The sequence below is a fragment of the Parus major genome, chromosome 17 (assembly GCF_001522545.3).
Source record: "Parus major isolate Abel chromosome 17, Parus_major1.1, whole genome shotgun sequence".
Lineage (NCBI taxonomy): Eukaryota > Metazoa > Chordata > Aves > Passeriformes > Paridae > Parus > Parus major.
The window spans coordinates 7,734,901-7,746,872 of NC_031785.1; the positions used below are offsets into that span (position 1 = coordinate 7,734,901).

Genomic DNA, 11,972 nt, shown 5'->3' on the forward strand with positions numbered 1-11,972 from the left:
GGTTATTAACTCCTTGCACTTAGGAGTGTCAGCATCCCATTGCTGAGCACAACTGCCCCATCATTTGTAATCAGTGAGCAGCAAGTGACATTTTTTGCTCTGTGCACGGCATTTTCCACTGTGATATTGAGCTCTGCTCTGGGTTTTTTACTACTGAGAAGTGAACACAGGTGAGGCATCCTCAGAGGAGCCAGTTATTTGTCCTTGATATCTGTAACAGCTTATTGCTTTATTTAGTGTGACATCAATTATTTATTACTATTAATGAAGGACACAGATGTCTGTCTGGTCAATAAAATATCTCCTACTCCACAGAGATGATCTACTTAGCTATCATTTACTCTGCAGAGAACCTTTGGATTCTTTCTGAAATTTAATAACACGAGCAAAGATACTTAGGCAATCTAGAAGGTTTGTGCTTCAGGGCTGCTTTGGGAGGCTGAAATCCTTCTTTATATTTGCTGGCGGGATGTGTGAGAACACAAGTCCAGATGGGAAAAAGAAGCCCCTTTGCTTTCCATCACAAGCTACTTATCCATGTAATCCCTTTTATAAAGTGATCAAACTCCTTCCTAAAAGATGGTTTAGTTATTTGCCCTTTGCAGGAGTAGACCAACCATTTATCCATGTCCAATTTAATTCCTCTTGCCATTACTGCCCATTAACATAACTATTCCTTTTCCATTTGAGTGCCTGCCCTGTTGATGTATTTACAGTCGTGTGTCTCTATTTGGCTTTTTTTCCCAGCTTTTATTGGTAAATTTGGGCTTTTTGTTCTTTCCCTGTGAAATCTTTTCTCCTGCTTTTCCTGTGCCTTGGTCTTGAGCACAGTTGAGGATAACTGTGCAGTTAGTTCTCACGTGGCCTCATGCAGTTGGGTCAATGTTCTCCTGCTGCTACAGAATCACTTTTTCTTGGTAGGGCAACATTACTGATCAGTCAAATGGCCCAAGTGTCCAAATCCAGGTCGGACAGGGCTTGGACAAACCTGGTCTAGTGGAAAGTCCCTGCCTGTGGTCAGAGGTGAGGTGAAAGGAGATGACCTTTCTTGGCCCTTCCAATCCAAACCATTGTCTGATTTATGATCACTCTCTCACCATTCCACCAAAAGCTTTAGCTTTATTCCACTGACAAGGTCCCAGTTTAAATCTAGGGAATAACTTGTTTTCTGCTCCTAAAGAAGGCTTAAGAAATTTCATTTCAGCTGGTCTCAGAGCACTGAGGATGAACAGTCTCTGCCTTTTCTTTTGTGAGATGAACAAATGCAGTCCCCATGTGCTCTGCTTTGCCCAAAGCATGGAATAGCAGCTCCCTGTGCTGACTGACAGCTCTGGGTAGCTGGCTTGTCCCCAAGGTGTCCCTTCCCTGTCTTTGCTCCGTGGTCTGTGCAGCCTGGCACCACCAGTGATCTCACTGCTGCTTTTACAGGTCCAGAAGAACTCCCAGCCTTGGGGCTGAGGTTCCAGCATCTTTGTTAGCAAAACAGCACATCTATTTTGCTGTTTTCATTATAACCCCTTTGCTTTGCAGAGCCAACAAGAGGGGAGAGTTCCCCAGAGGTTCAGGATTGGGCGAAATGAACCCTCTTGCTTTGTGTATTTTATTGCAAAGGTTTTGGCTCAATCCAAGTGGAGACACCGCTGGCAGACCCTGCAACCTTCATTTCCTCCCATGCAGGGGGACAGAAATGCACTCCAGTGCCTGGGCAGATCTGATCCATGGCAAACCAGATCACTGTGGGTAGCAGCTGCTGCTGTGTGGCAGGGCAGTGCTGCCTGCCAACTTGTTCCCTCAAAACTACCCAGAAAGACCACAGAAGATGAGCTTTCAGACTTTAGTGCATGCCCTAGAAAAAGTTAGCTGTGCAGTTTTAAATGTAGAATGGTCTGTGTTGGAAAGGACCTGAAAGATCATCTCATTCCAACCACCAGGCCTGTCCTGCCCTTCCACTAGACCAGGTTGCTCCAAGCCCCATCCAACCTGGCCTTAATGTATTCTTTGATTCAGTGGTTGCACATGACATTTTCCATCTCATTTCCAGTCTCCTGCAAGTCTGGTTCCACCCTCTCCCTGTCTCAGCCCATCCCATCTCTTGTGCTCTCTGGCAGAGATGTCCTGGCTGATACTCCTACCTGGGTACTGTCCAGTCCAAATCTCCCCTTGGCCTCACCCAGCTCTCACTGCAATCTCTGCCCAGCTCTTTTCTTTCCTAGCCCTCATCAGCTGCTTAGGAGAAGGTGTGAGGTGCCAGAGCATCCATCCATGGGATGATCTGTCCCCCCACAAAGCTTCTTCCTGCTCAGAAGGGAAGTTATTGAGGCTGGAAGAGCCTTAAAGCCTCTTGCTCTACTTCAACAACACATTCTGGTCCTCCTTCTTTCTTGGTGATTTTTAAGTCACGGCAGAGTCTGTTCTCAATGACTCCTGGTGACAGGGAGTTCCCCAATCCAACCCAACGTCGTAGGAAAAGGGATGGAAATGAAGATTGGAAATGAGTAATAGGGGTTTGTTTGTTTGCTTAAACCATAAACCCAGAGCTGAGGGACTCGTTGAAGGCTGGGCAGCGCTCGTGACTTCCAGGCAGGGATTTTCCTGCTGCCAACCCAAGCTGCCTGTTGAGTTATCTTGGGATTTGGGACAGACCTGCATCCAGGAGCTGGGTTGAGCTACAGAGACCGGTGACAGAGCTGCCTGAAAAAGTTTGGAAAGAACAAGTCGTGCTGGGAGCATTAAAATGAATAATTAAGGCTTGGATTCCTTCGGGGAGGAAAAGAATTTATTGCTGCTCTTTTCTCTAGCCAAGGGGGACATTTGTTACTGAGTTGTGTATTTTGAGACAAGACACAAATGTGGTTTAGGGGGCTGGGGTTGAGGGGATTTTTTTTCTTCTACCTGGATAATTCAGCTTCACAGTGGGATGTTCTGGGCTGGTTATACCACTATTCCTTAGTGTCTGTATCAAGAACCTGGACTGGTGCTTGGTTTCAGTACTCCTCAGTCACTTTTGCCTTTAGAAAAACAAAGTGCTGAGAATTCTTCTCCTCCCTCTGCTGCGATGTCTTGACATTTCCACATGCACAAGGTACCTGGCACAGCAATCTGGGCCCAGCTTGGCTTACACCAGCATAACTATCACCTCCAGCAGCCCTTGCTCCAATCACTGGGAATAAGGCACAGCCTGGACAGCTGCTCTGTCTTATTTTCCTCCGTGGTACCTCAGGCTTTCAGTTACACCAGTGTGAAATGGGAATTAAATGCAATGAGCTCTAACCAATAGACAGGCTGCCCACTGCGAGGAGACAGGTTGCACAGCAGTGGACAGTCATGCCCAAAAACCTTAATAAATGGAGCGTTTTCAGTTTCAGCTGGGTCATGATCTAAGTGTTTAATAGGCTTTATAAACCAGAAGACCAAAAGAAAGGTTTTTCAGTATTTTTAATTAGTGTTTTTTTTCTTCGAGTGCTTATAAATAAATGTTCTTCAGCACAACTGAAGGAGCTCCAGTCAGAGCTCCAGGAGCTGGCAGAGTGCAGATGAAAGGGAATGCAAAGCTACTGGCAGTCATTGAATTAAAAAAATAAACAATAAAAAAAAAATATCACATTGAGAGCAATTCCACCCATCACTAAAAATGTCTTTTTTCACTGTTTGTCCAACATAGCAGAAACACCTTTTGCTGTGGCAGGTAATTTTTTGGAAAGGCCATGCCCTTTTTGAGAGCTGGACATGCAGCAAGGGCAGGAGATCCCTGTTCCAGGCATCCAGATCTTCTGTAGCCCACCTGTGGGTTGTGGTTCTGTCTGCAGTGAGGCCACACGTCCCCTCCGTGCTGTGATTGCAGCTGGCCAAGCAGGGACAGCCCTGGCCCCCATTCCTGCAAAGGGTCCCTGCTACAGCTGATGGCCCAGGTGTGTTTCCAGGTGACATCCTCCAAACAGACTTGGGACATTCTGCAGCCACAGCCAGCTCGAGTTTGTTGATTGCGTGCTCCTACAGTGATTTTTAAGTGGTCAGCAGTAATTCTACACCTGTATTGATGCTCTGGTCTCGCTCCTCTCTTTGCTCTGCAGGAGAATCCTTGAGCTTTGCGGATGATTTGCTCTCTGGCCTCGCAACCTCCTGTGTGGCAGCGGGTCGGAGCCACGGAGATGTCCCTGAAACCAGCCTCTACTCAGTCATTTTCAAGTGCCTGGAACCAGATGGTCTGTACAAGTAAGGAGAGACACGTGGGGAGCTGCTGGGAGCAAGGAGGGATCTCCAATGCTGTTTTTGAATTGTTATTGACCTCTTTGGTCAGCACAGTGTTACACCAGACACAGGGAAAATGGTCAGACTCTTCCAGTTACATGAAATGGAAATGGTGAAATGGAAAACCAGTGTCTGCCAGTGCAGTGCTGGAGGCACTGGGAGTCAGTGGGATAATCCAGGATAACACCTACTTTCAGTATTCTGGGTTTCCAGGTCCATGCCTGGTGGACAGGGCTGTCTCTCATGGATGAACTGAGCTGATGTGGTCAGATTGGAGCAGATTGCCAAGTGCCTGGTGGGATGAAATAGATGTCAAAAGTGTGACAGGTGTTTATAAGTTGCTGTTTCTCTTAGCAGGACATACTTCAGATCATAGAGACACCAAATCCTTCTGTCCACCACCCACTTACTGTGAGCACTTCACTCTTCTGAGATACTTTTTGGGGGTTGAATTTTCTGTTTGAACCTTGTGGATTAGTTAGTTTCCAGAGCAAAGGGATAATGTCAAGATCTGAATTTTAACTTCTCCCTTAGTATCATTTGGACAGGGTCTGGGCTTTCCAACCTGGCTCATTAGCCAGGGCATCCTCTGTCTTGAAAGGGTGGTCAGGAGTCAGATCAGTAAGAGAGGAAAAATAGAGCAAAGAGGCAAGGAGACAGAGGAGAGACAGAGTAAGCAAGAGAGAAACACCCAGGGCTTAATGTCAGAGCGACTGCAATAATTAAAACACATTTTGTAGTGAGTAATGAAACTTTTTATGGGACCACAAAAGCATTTAAAGTGAGAGCTGGCAAATAGTCTGTCAGCGAGAACTTTTTAAGACCTTGATTAATACTTTCCCTCCACCGCCTCCCAGTTAAGTATGTTGACAGCCTCCATAGCCTTTATTGCACATCCCTGGAGCAGGGCTGTCTCCAGGAGTGGGCTCCAAGTGATGCCTCTTGCCATTTAATGATATCAGACATTTTCTTGTTAAATATCTATAATGCATAAATATAATTATTTATATCTCTGGGAGCTGGGCTGCTCTGAAAAGCCAGGGAGAGGCTGGAGGAGCCACAGAGCTTGCTAACAACCCAACGCCCATAAAACTGGCCCGTTGTGAGCTCTCAGCTCCCGCCTGCCAGGGGCACTGGGAGAGGGAAGAGCCACTGGTTTTGATGGAGGCTGCTGCCGTGGTGAGCACGTGGAGCTGGGAGCCAGCAGGTCTGGCTCTTGGGCAGCCTGGGCTGCCAAGGCATCTTCCCTATCTGCCAGGCAGGGGTAATTGCACTCACCCGTCGCTTTAGGGGCTCTGTGATCTAATTTCTGGTGTCTGCAAAGGGCTGGGAGAGCCTTGGGTGGAAGGCAGAGGGCTTTGTCCAGGGTTTTGTCATCCCTGTGGTCAAAGCCAGGCTTCTGCTTCCCTGCCCCAAGGCACATTGCCGTGGAGGTGGTCAGCAGGGTTGGCAATGCCCTGTGTCCTGGGGGTGGCTCCTGCTCTGTGGGTGCCCCTGGGCAAGGGACAGCAGCTTTTGTGAGGAGCCAGGGCTGCAGGCAGCCAGCAGGCAGCAGTGCCCTGGCACCAGGGAGCTCTGGAGCTTGTCCTGTGTGGGGACAGCCCCCAGGGTGACACACAGTTCTGGCTCTGTCCCACAGCTAGTGCTCACAGAGGTGCCCACAGCACACATGGACGGGCACATGTTTGTCTGGGCACCTCTGGGGCACAGACCCACAGTCCTGGGCATCCAAAAAAATGACATGTGTGCACACCACAGCACCCCCTCCTCGCTGGCTGCTGCTGCCTGCTCCAGCATGGGCTGACAACCTCCTGCTCCACGCTGGCATGAGCTGCTGTAGGTCCTGTCTGCCCAACACACACCCACCTTCTCCAACCTGGGCCCTGCCAAGCGTGTTTTCTGAGCATTCTCAGATACACAGGCACCCCCATGAAACATCCCTCTGCTCAGATGTCCACAGGGTTGCAACACAGCGTGAGGAAAGCCAGAGCAGTGAAATGTGAGGCTAACGCTGCTCTGCGCCCGCACAGACAGAACAACAACACAAACACGGGCACGGGGTCATTTCTTAAATTGAATTTCTTCTGCTTCTTTCATTTGTTTCTGTGGAAAAATAGCTATCTATAATAGCTCTGGGCTGGGTATAATCCTGATTATAGCCACTCGCAGGGCCCTGTGCTGTTTTCTAGGCTGGAGGTAAGCACATGGTCTGTAATATCAGAGCTCTTGAAAACCAAATTATTTGCTTCTGTGGTAGTCTGAGGGTATCACATAACCTTAGCAAGGGGACTGGGAGATCATGGAAGTCTCTTCTGCCCTGTAAATGTGTTAAACATTCTGTCCCTTTTCTTCTGTAGTACCTACAGCAATTACCCTCTGCTGTGGACCATTCATTTGGAGTACGACCAGCCTGAGATCAAAGCTGGGCTGGAGTATGAAAACAAACCCAAAAAATGTTCAACAAGCAAACAAATAAACAAAGCCTGATTGATTCCTTTGCTTTTGAGACTTCTGTAATTCCAAAACATAAATGAACAAAAGGAGAACTAATTTCTTTGTCCTTTGCAGTCTCAGTCTGATGAAAATATGTTGCCTCTCAGCCCTTTTCTTCCCCTTGCCTTTAACACATTGGGGTTAAGATGCCAGTCCCTGCATAGAGGGTTTTCCAGGGAAATTAGATCATGTCAACAAAGACACATGCTCCAAAGGCTCGTGTACACGTGTGGACAGCCCTGCCAGTCTGCCACACACGGGTGCCCAGCCATGGAGCTCCATGCTGCTTTCATGGACTGTATTCCCATGGGCCTACACAAGGATACTGAGGATGGTCCTTGAAGACTTTGGAGTTTTGTTGAGGTTCTTAAAAAGTAGAAATTTTATATTCTTGTGAAATGGTGAAGAGATTGCTTCCCCCGCCCCAGGTCAGCTCGACCAGAGCTGTCTGTCAAGCTTCCTCCCAGGTGGATCTGGAAGAGGATGAGGTGAGGAGGGCAGAGGGAGAGATGTTTGATGTGTTTATGAAGTGCTCACCTTGCATGGAGCAGCCAGCCTGGACAGCAGCCAGTGCCACTCAGATGGATGTTTTGGGAGCCTTGGGAGCACCAGATTTTGACAGGCAGCTTGTGATGAACCAAAACCAAAACAACAGTGAGGAGAAAGGGCTCTGGATTGCCTCAGAGATCAAATTCAGCTTGGAGGACTGAGCATCCCACAAACCCATCCAATCTCTTCACTGAGGAGGCAGGAGCTTCCCCTGGGCACCCCACAGCCTCCCCGAGCCTTCAGCCCAGCTCATCCATCTCAGCTCTCACCGCATTGCTCAGGGAGTGCCTGGGGATGCCTCATGGCTGAGCTGTACCTGCTTGGCTACCAGAAGGCAGCCTTGCCAGCCCAGCACACTCCCTCCAGGTTCCTGGGGAGACCCCAGCCAAAGAGGGAAATTCTGGAAATGGAAATGAAAGCCCCCTCCAGCTCCTCAATGGAGCTGCAGTACAAACACACCAACCTCTTCCCCGCGCCACAGATACTATAATTATAGATTAGATTAAATCCCAATGTTTCACTTTATTTACATTCCTGACCTAGCCTATTCATTTCCAGTGTTTGTGCCAAGAATCAGCACAAAATTTACTGGAAATAATATGGAAGTCATCAGGATTCCTTCCAGAGCCTTTCCTTGGAGTGTGCTTATATGCCGTGAAGAAGTCTTGACTTTACATTCCCTTTGCTGGCTCAGATGGGGTTTCCCCAGGGTGATCATGAACCAGTCCAAAGGCTCTGGGAGAGCACGTTTCAGGGGGTGTTGGAAAGGTGGAAACCTCTTCCTAGGGGTTGAAGATTCAGGGCTGCTGTTGGAGGGAAGGGGATTTAGTCAGAGTTCAGAATGACAACATGAGGCTCTCATCTGCAGCCAGGACCCAGCACCATGTCCTGCCCGGGCAGTGTCACTCTGTAGAGTCTGTAGGCTCAGCTTGGGATAACATGGAACATCCCTTTTTTCGGTGAGCTCAAGGAAAAAGGCAGAGGTGTGGAGCAGAGAGAAGCCATCAGAGCATGGAGAGGCAGCGGCTGCAATCCCACAGGCTGAATGTGCTGGAGGAGCTGGCCCGGAGCAAGGCTGATTAATGCAGAGTGACCTCTGCCGTGTGCAGAGCTGGGATAAAAAGTGGAATGGAAAAGCCTTGGTGCTCAAGAGTGTGTTAATGCTGGCAGCAATCCCCTGCTCCTTATATGATGCTAATTGTTGTTGTTGGTCTTTGGTCAGGAAGACACGTGAATGAGGGCTGGAGCAATCTGAGACAGATCCCAAATAGCTCAGTGGCATGGGTTAAAACACATCTGTTATAGCCCTTGGCCGGGTCCCCTGTGTGCACAGGAGCTGTGCTGCTTCACTGGATCCACCTCTCCCATTCCACGAGCTCTCCAGCTTCCCAAAGCCAAGCGGAGCATGGCTGCAGTTTCTCCTCAGGCATTCCTGGCTTGCGGAAGCTCAAACAAGGCGAGTCAGGAGCTGAACAAGTGTTTGCTAAATCCTAGGCCTGTAGTCCAAGTGCAGGCTCATTCTTCCTCAGCACTCTGGGGTTGTGGCAGAGCCAGGCTGCCCAAATGCTGGCTCAGGTGTGTGGTTGTTTTTGCTGAAGTGAGTCCAGCACAGAACCCTCTGGGCTCACCTGGACTGTGTGTGGCTCGCAGGGGGATTGGCCCCATGAAAGATGGTCTGTACAGGGAGGTCAGAGCTCAGCAGAAGGGTGTCATCTCTCTGCACTGATTTTTGGAGGTGGCTTGGGCTCCTGTTGAGGTTCCAGCATCAGGAGGACACCTGTCTAAAAACCACAGAGACATTCATGGTTTTTTCGTGGCCTGTCAGATCTGGGGGCTCTTCCCAACTTCACCACTTACTTTGCTGAGTGATTTAAGGACATAATTTTGTCTCACTTCCATTATCACCTGCTTACCTGTTCCCTTTAAAAACTCAGGTTTTAATCTCTCTCGTGCTGTCTTTGTGTCCAGCCTGGCCTGGGTGGCTCTGACCAAAGCTTCCAGGTGCTGCTGCACTGTTGCTACCCTGACTATTTGCCATCACCCTTCTAAAAGTTGTGTTTGTACCTTCTGTATCTTCCTTCTGATCTGTCTCTGCCACCAGCACTTAACCAGCTGGGACAGATCAGGAAATGCCTTTCTCTGACCTCAGTAGAACCTTCCTCTTTAGTATCTGCCAAGTTTATGGGTATCTCACACCTTTTTGCTGAAAGACCATGTTTTCTTTCCCAAATTCTCATATGAGCTTCTTCTCATACCTCATGCTGCAGAGAGCAACAGAACAGCTTTTGCTGCCTTCCATGGTTGTCTCCTCTCTGCCCCTTTTTCAAGACAATCAGATTGAAACAACATTATTGGTTTTGTCCCTAAAAACTGCCAGCACCTAAATCCCAAACCTGCCTGGGTCCAGACACATTCACATTGTCCCTCTGGAGGTGGCTGGAGGAAGGCTGGCAGTGATGTAGTGAGGAAAAGGAAGGAGGAGAGGAGGCATGGAGGGGTTTTTATGTGGGATATTGCAGCTGGGGGAGTGTGCCAATATAGGATTCTTCCTGGGAAATGGCAATGGGGTGGAGAAGAAGATTTTGGCCTCTTTGCTTGCTGGTAGACAAACGGATCATTACAATTCCACCTTTTTCCCATCAGCAGTCCTGTATCACCAACCCCTTTTAGTCACAGACTTGGAGAGTGTTCTTATTCCTGACTGTGTAGAAACCTAATGCCGCTACACGTCCAAGTCTTATCTCATGGGCTAATGGGAGAGGGAGTGCAAGAGCTGTGATATAAATATCAACACGGGCGTTGCTGGCTTTGATTTGCTCTAAGCCAGCCAAACCTGCATTGTGCTACTGCCTTGGAGCAGTTTGTTTTGTTCATCAGGTCTCCATGGTGCACAGCACCCTCGTCCTGAAGGCTGGGAAGCTGAGGGTCATGTTGGTTTGATTCTTACAGCACGGTTTGGACACATTCCCCTTCCAGGACACAAGCAACAAAGGACACACCCTGCTTTTTTTTATCTTGTAGAGAAGAAGGGAGTGAGGAGAAGGGCAATGTTGGCCATATCCTAGCAAAGGGAACTGGAAGGGAGAGGTGTGAGATGGCTGTAGCTCATCAGTGATCTAGAGCTGAGCAGCTCGTTGCTCCTGGTCACCTCACACACACACACTTGCTTCCCTCACCAGGAATGAGATAAATTTGATTATACAGCAATATGGTTTCTGTTATGAGAAGGGGGAAAAAAAATACCCTGGCTTTCACTAAAAACCCTTGGAGCCAAAGCTTATGTCATGATGTAAAAGTTTCTAAAAAAGTAAAAAAGGTCTGTGGGATGCTGGTTGTTCAAGGAGTGCTGGATGGAGGGGTCAGTGGGGTTCTGTTTTCTCTGGATGAAGTTTGGTGTGGAGGCACTGCCCTGGCAGGATGGGAGTGAAGGGAGCTCAAAGCTGGGTCACAGGGATGTGTTCGTCCAAACACCTGGGCAGTGAGCTGGGCTTGGGCACATCTTGCCACAGCTCTGAGCTCTCATACCCCTGGACCAGGGTCTATTGCTTGTCTTCCATCTTTTCTCCTCTTGATTTCTACCAGGGAAGATTTCTGCTGCAGCAGCCTGAGCAAGGTCTGGAGTGTGCAAGTTTTCTCCTTCCCTCCGAGCATCTCTCACTGCCCTGCAGCTACAGGAGTGGCCTCAGCTCCTAATCTCATTGCACAACCCCAAAGAGAGGGCCCTGCCACAGGGCTGGGATACTTTCATGTTTTCCTTCCCTCTGGTTTGCATCATTGCAACATCCCAGTCTTCCAGCCTTCCTGGCCAGGGTCTGTGGGGATGTGTCCTGCATACAGGAGGCTTTGCACACCCCAGTTTCTCACATGGGGCAGAGGATGCTGGGGAGGGCTGGTTGGTCTCCAGGAGACCCACCCCAGACTGCTGAGGGAGCCTCTCAGACAAAGCAACTGAAACCAAAATACTCCTTCAGTGTTTTGACACATCACTGCTGATGTAAGGGGAAGGATTTCAAGCCATTTCAGCTGCCACAAATTGTACTCTTGGCCCTACATGGCTTTCTTTGCCCCTTGTGTCCCTCCCCTCTGGGTCTGGGGTCTTTATTAGGTTGGTGGATGTCTTGTGGCGTTGCATCCCCACGGGTGTTGTCCTCCTGAGGGCACAGAGATGGGTGGATGAGGACCAGGGTGCATTTCTGTCCATGCTCTTTATAGCTTTGGACCTGGGGCTGGGGCATCTCACTTTGCTGAGGTCTCACAGCAGGTACCTCATAGCCCCATAAAAACACCAATCACCCCATAACCCTCACTGCATAGCCCACAGGTACAATCATGGCCAGATCCCGATGTAAGCAGCCTCTGGGTGTGTGGGTGAATTTGGAGGTGTTTGGTGGAGCAGTGTGGGATCATGCAGCTGCTTAGACCCACACTGGCAGGTGAAGCAAGCTGATAAACTCTGGGCTTTCCACATTGCTGCAGCCGAGAGCACACAGGGAACAGGATGTCCCAAACACTGCTGATGCCCAGCGAGGTGCTGCACCTGGAGTCCCCCATGGCAGTGTCCCTTGCACCTCCCTCCCCAGGCAGCAGCTTGCAGTGACCCCTCTGGCTTTTCCATTTCATATCCAAACCCTCACTGCTCCAGCAGAGCCACCCCACAGAATGAAGCCCACCCCACAGAATGA

General features: G+C 49.2%; 1 protein-coding gene and 1 long non-coding RNA gene across 2 annotated transcripts in view; one reads left to right on the forward strand and one right to left on the reverse strand.

Moving 5' to 3' along the window:
• ASTN2 (astrotactin 2) overlaps positions 1-11,972 on the forward strand; it is a 252,911-nt gene that overhangs the window by 220,018 nt on the left and 20,921 nt on the right. The window contains exon 20 of the mRNA XM_015644984.3: positions 4,071-4,212. Coding sequence (XP_015500470.1) covers positions 4,071-4,212 — 142 coding nt within the window. The remainder of the gene's footprint in view (positions 1-4,070; positions 4,213-11,972) is intronic.
• The window catches only part of LOC107212102, a 4,727-nt gene continuing 542 nt past the window's right edge, over positions 7,788-11,972 (reverse strand). Inside the window, exon 2 of the long non-coding RNA XR_001524390.2 lies at positions 7,788-9,071. This is a non-coding gene — a long non-coding RNA (uncharacterized LOC107212102). The remainder of the gene's footprint in view (positions 9,072-11,972) is intronic.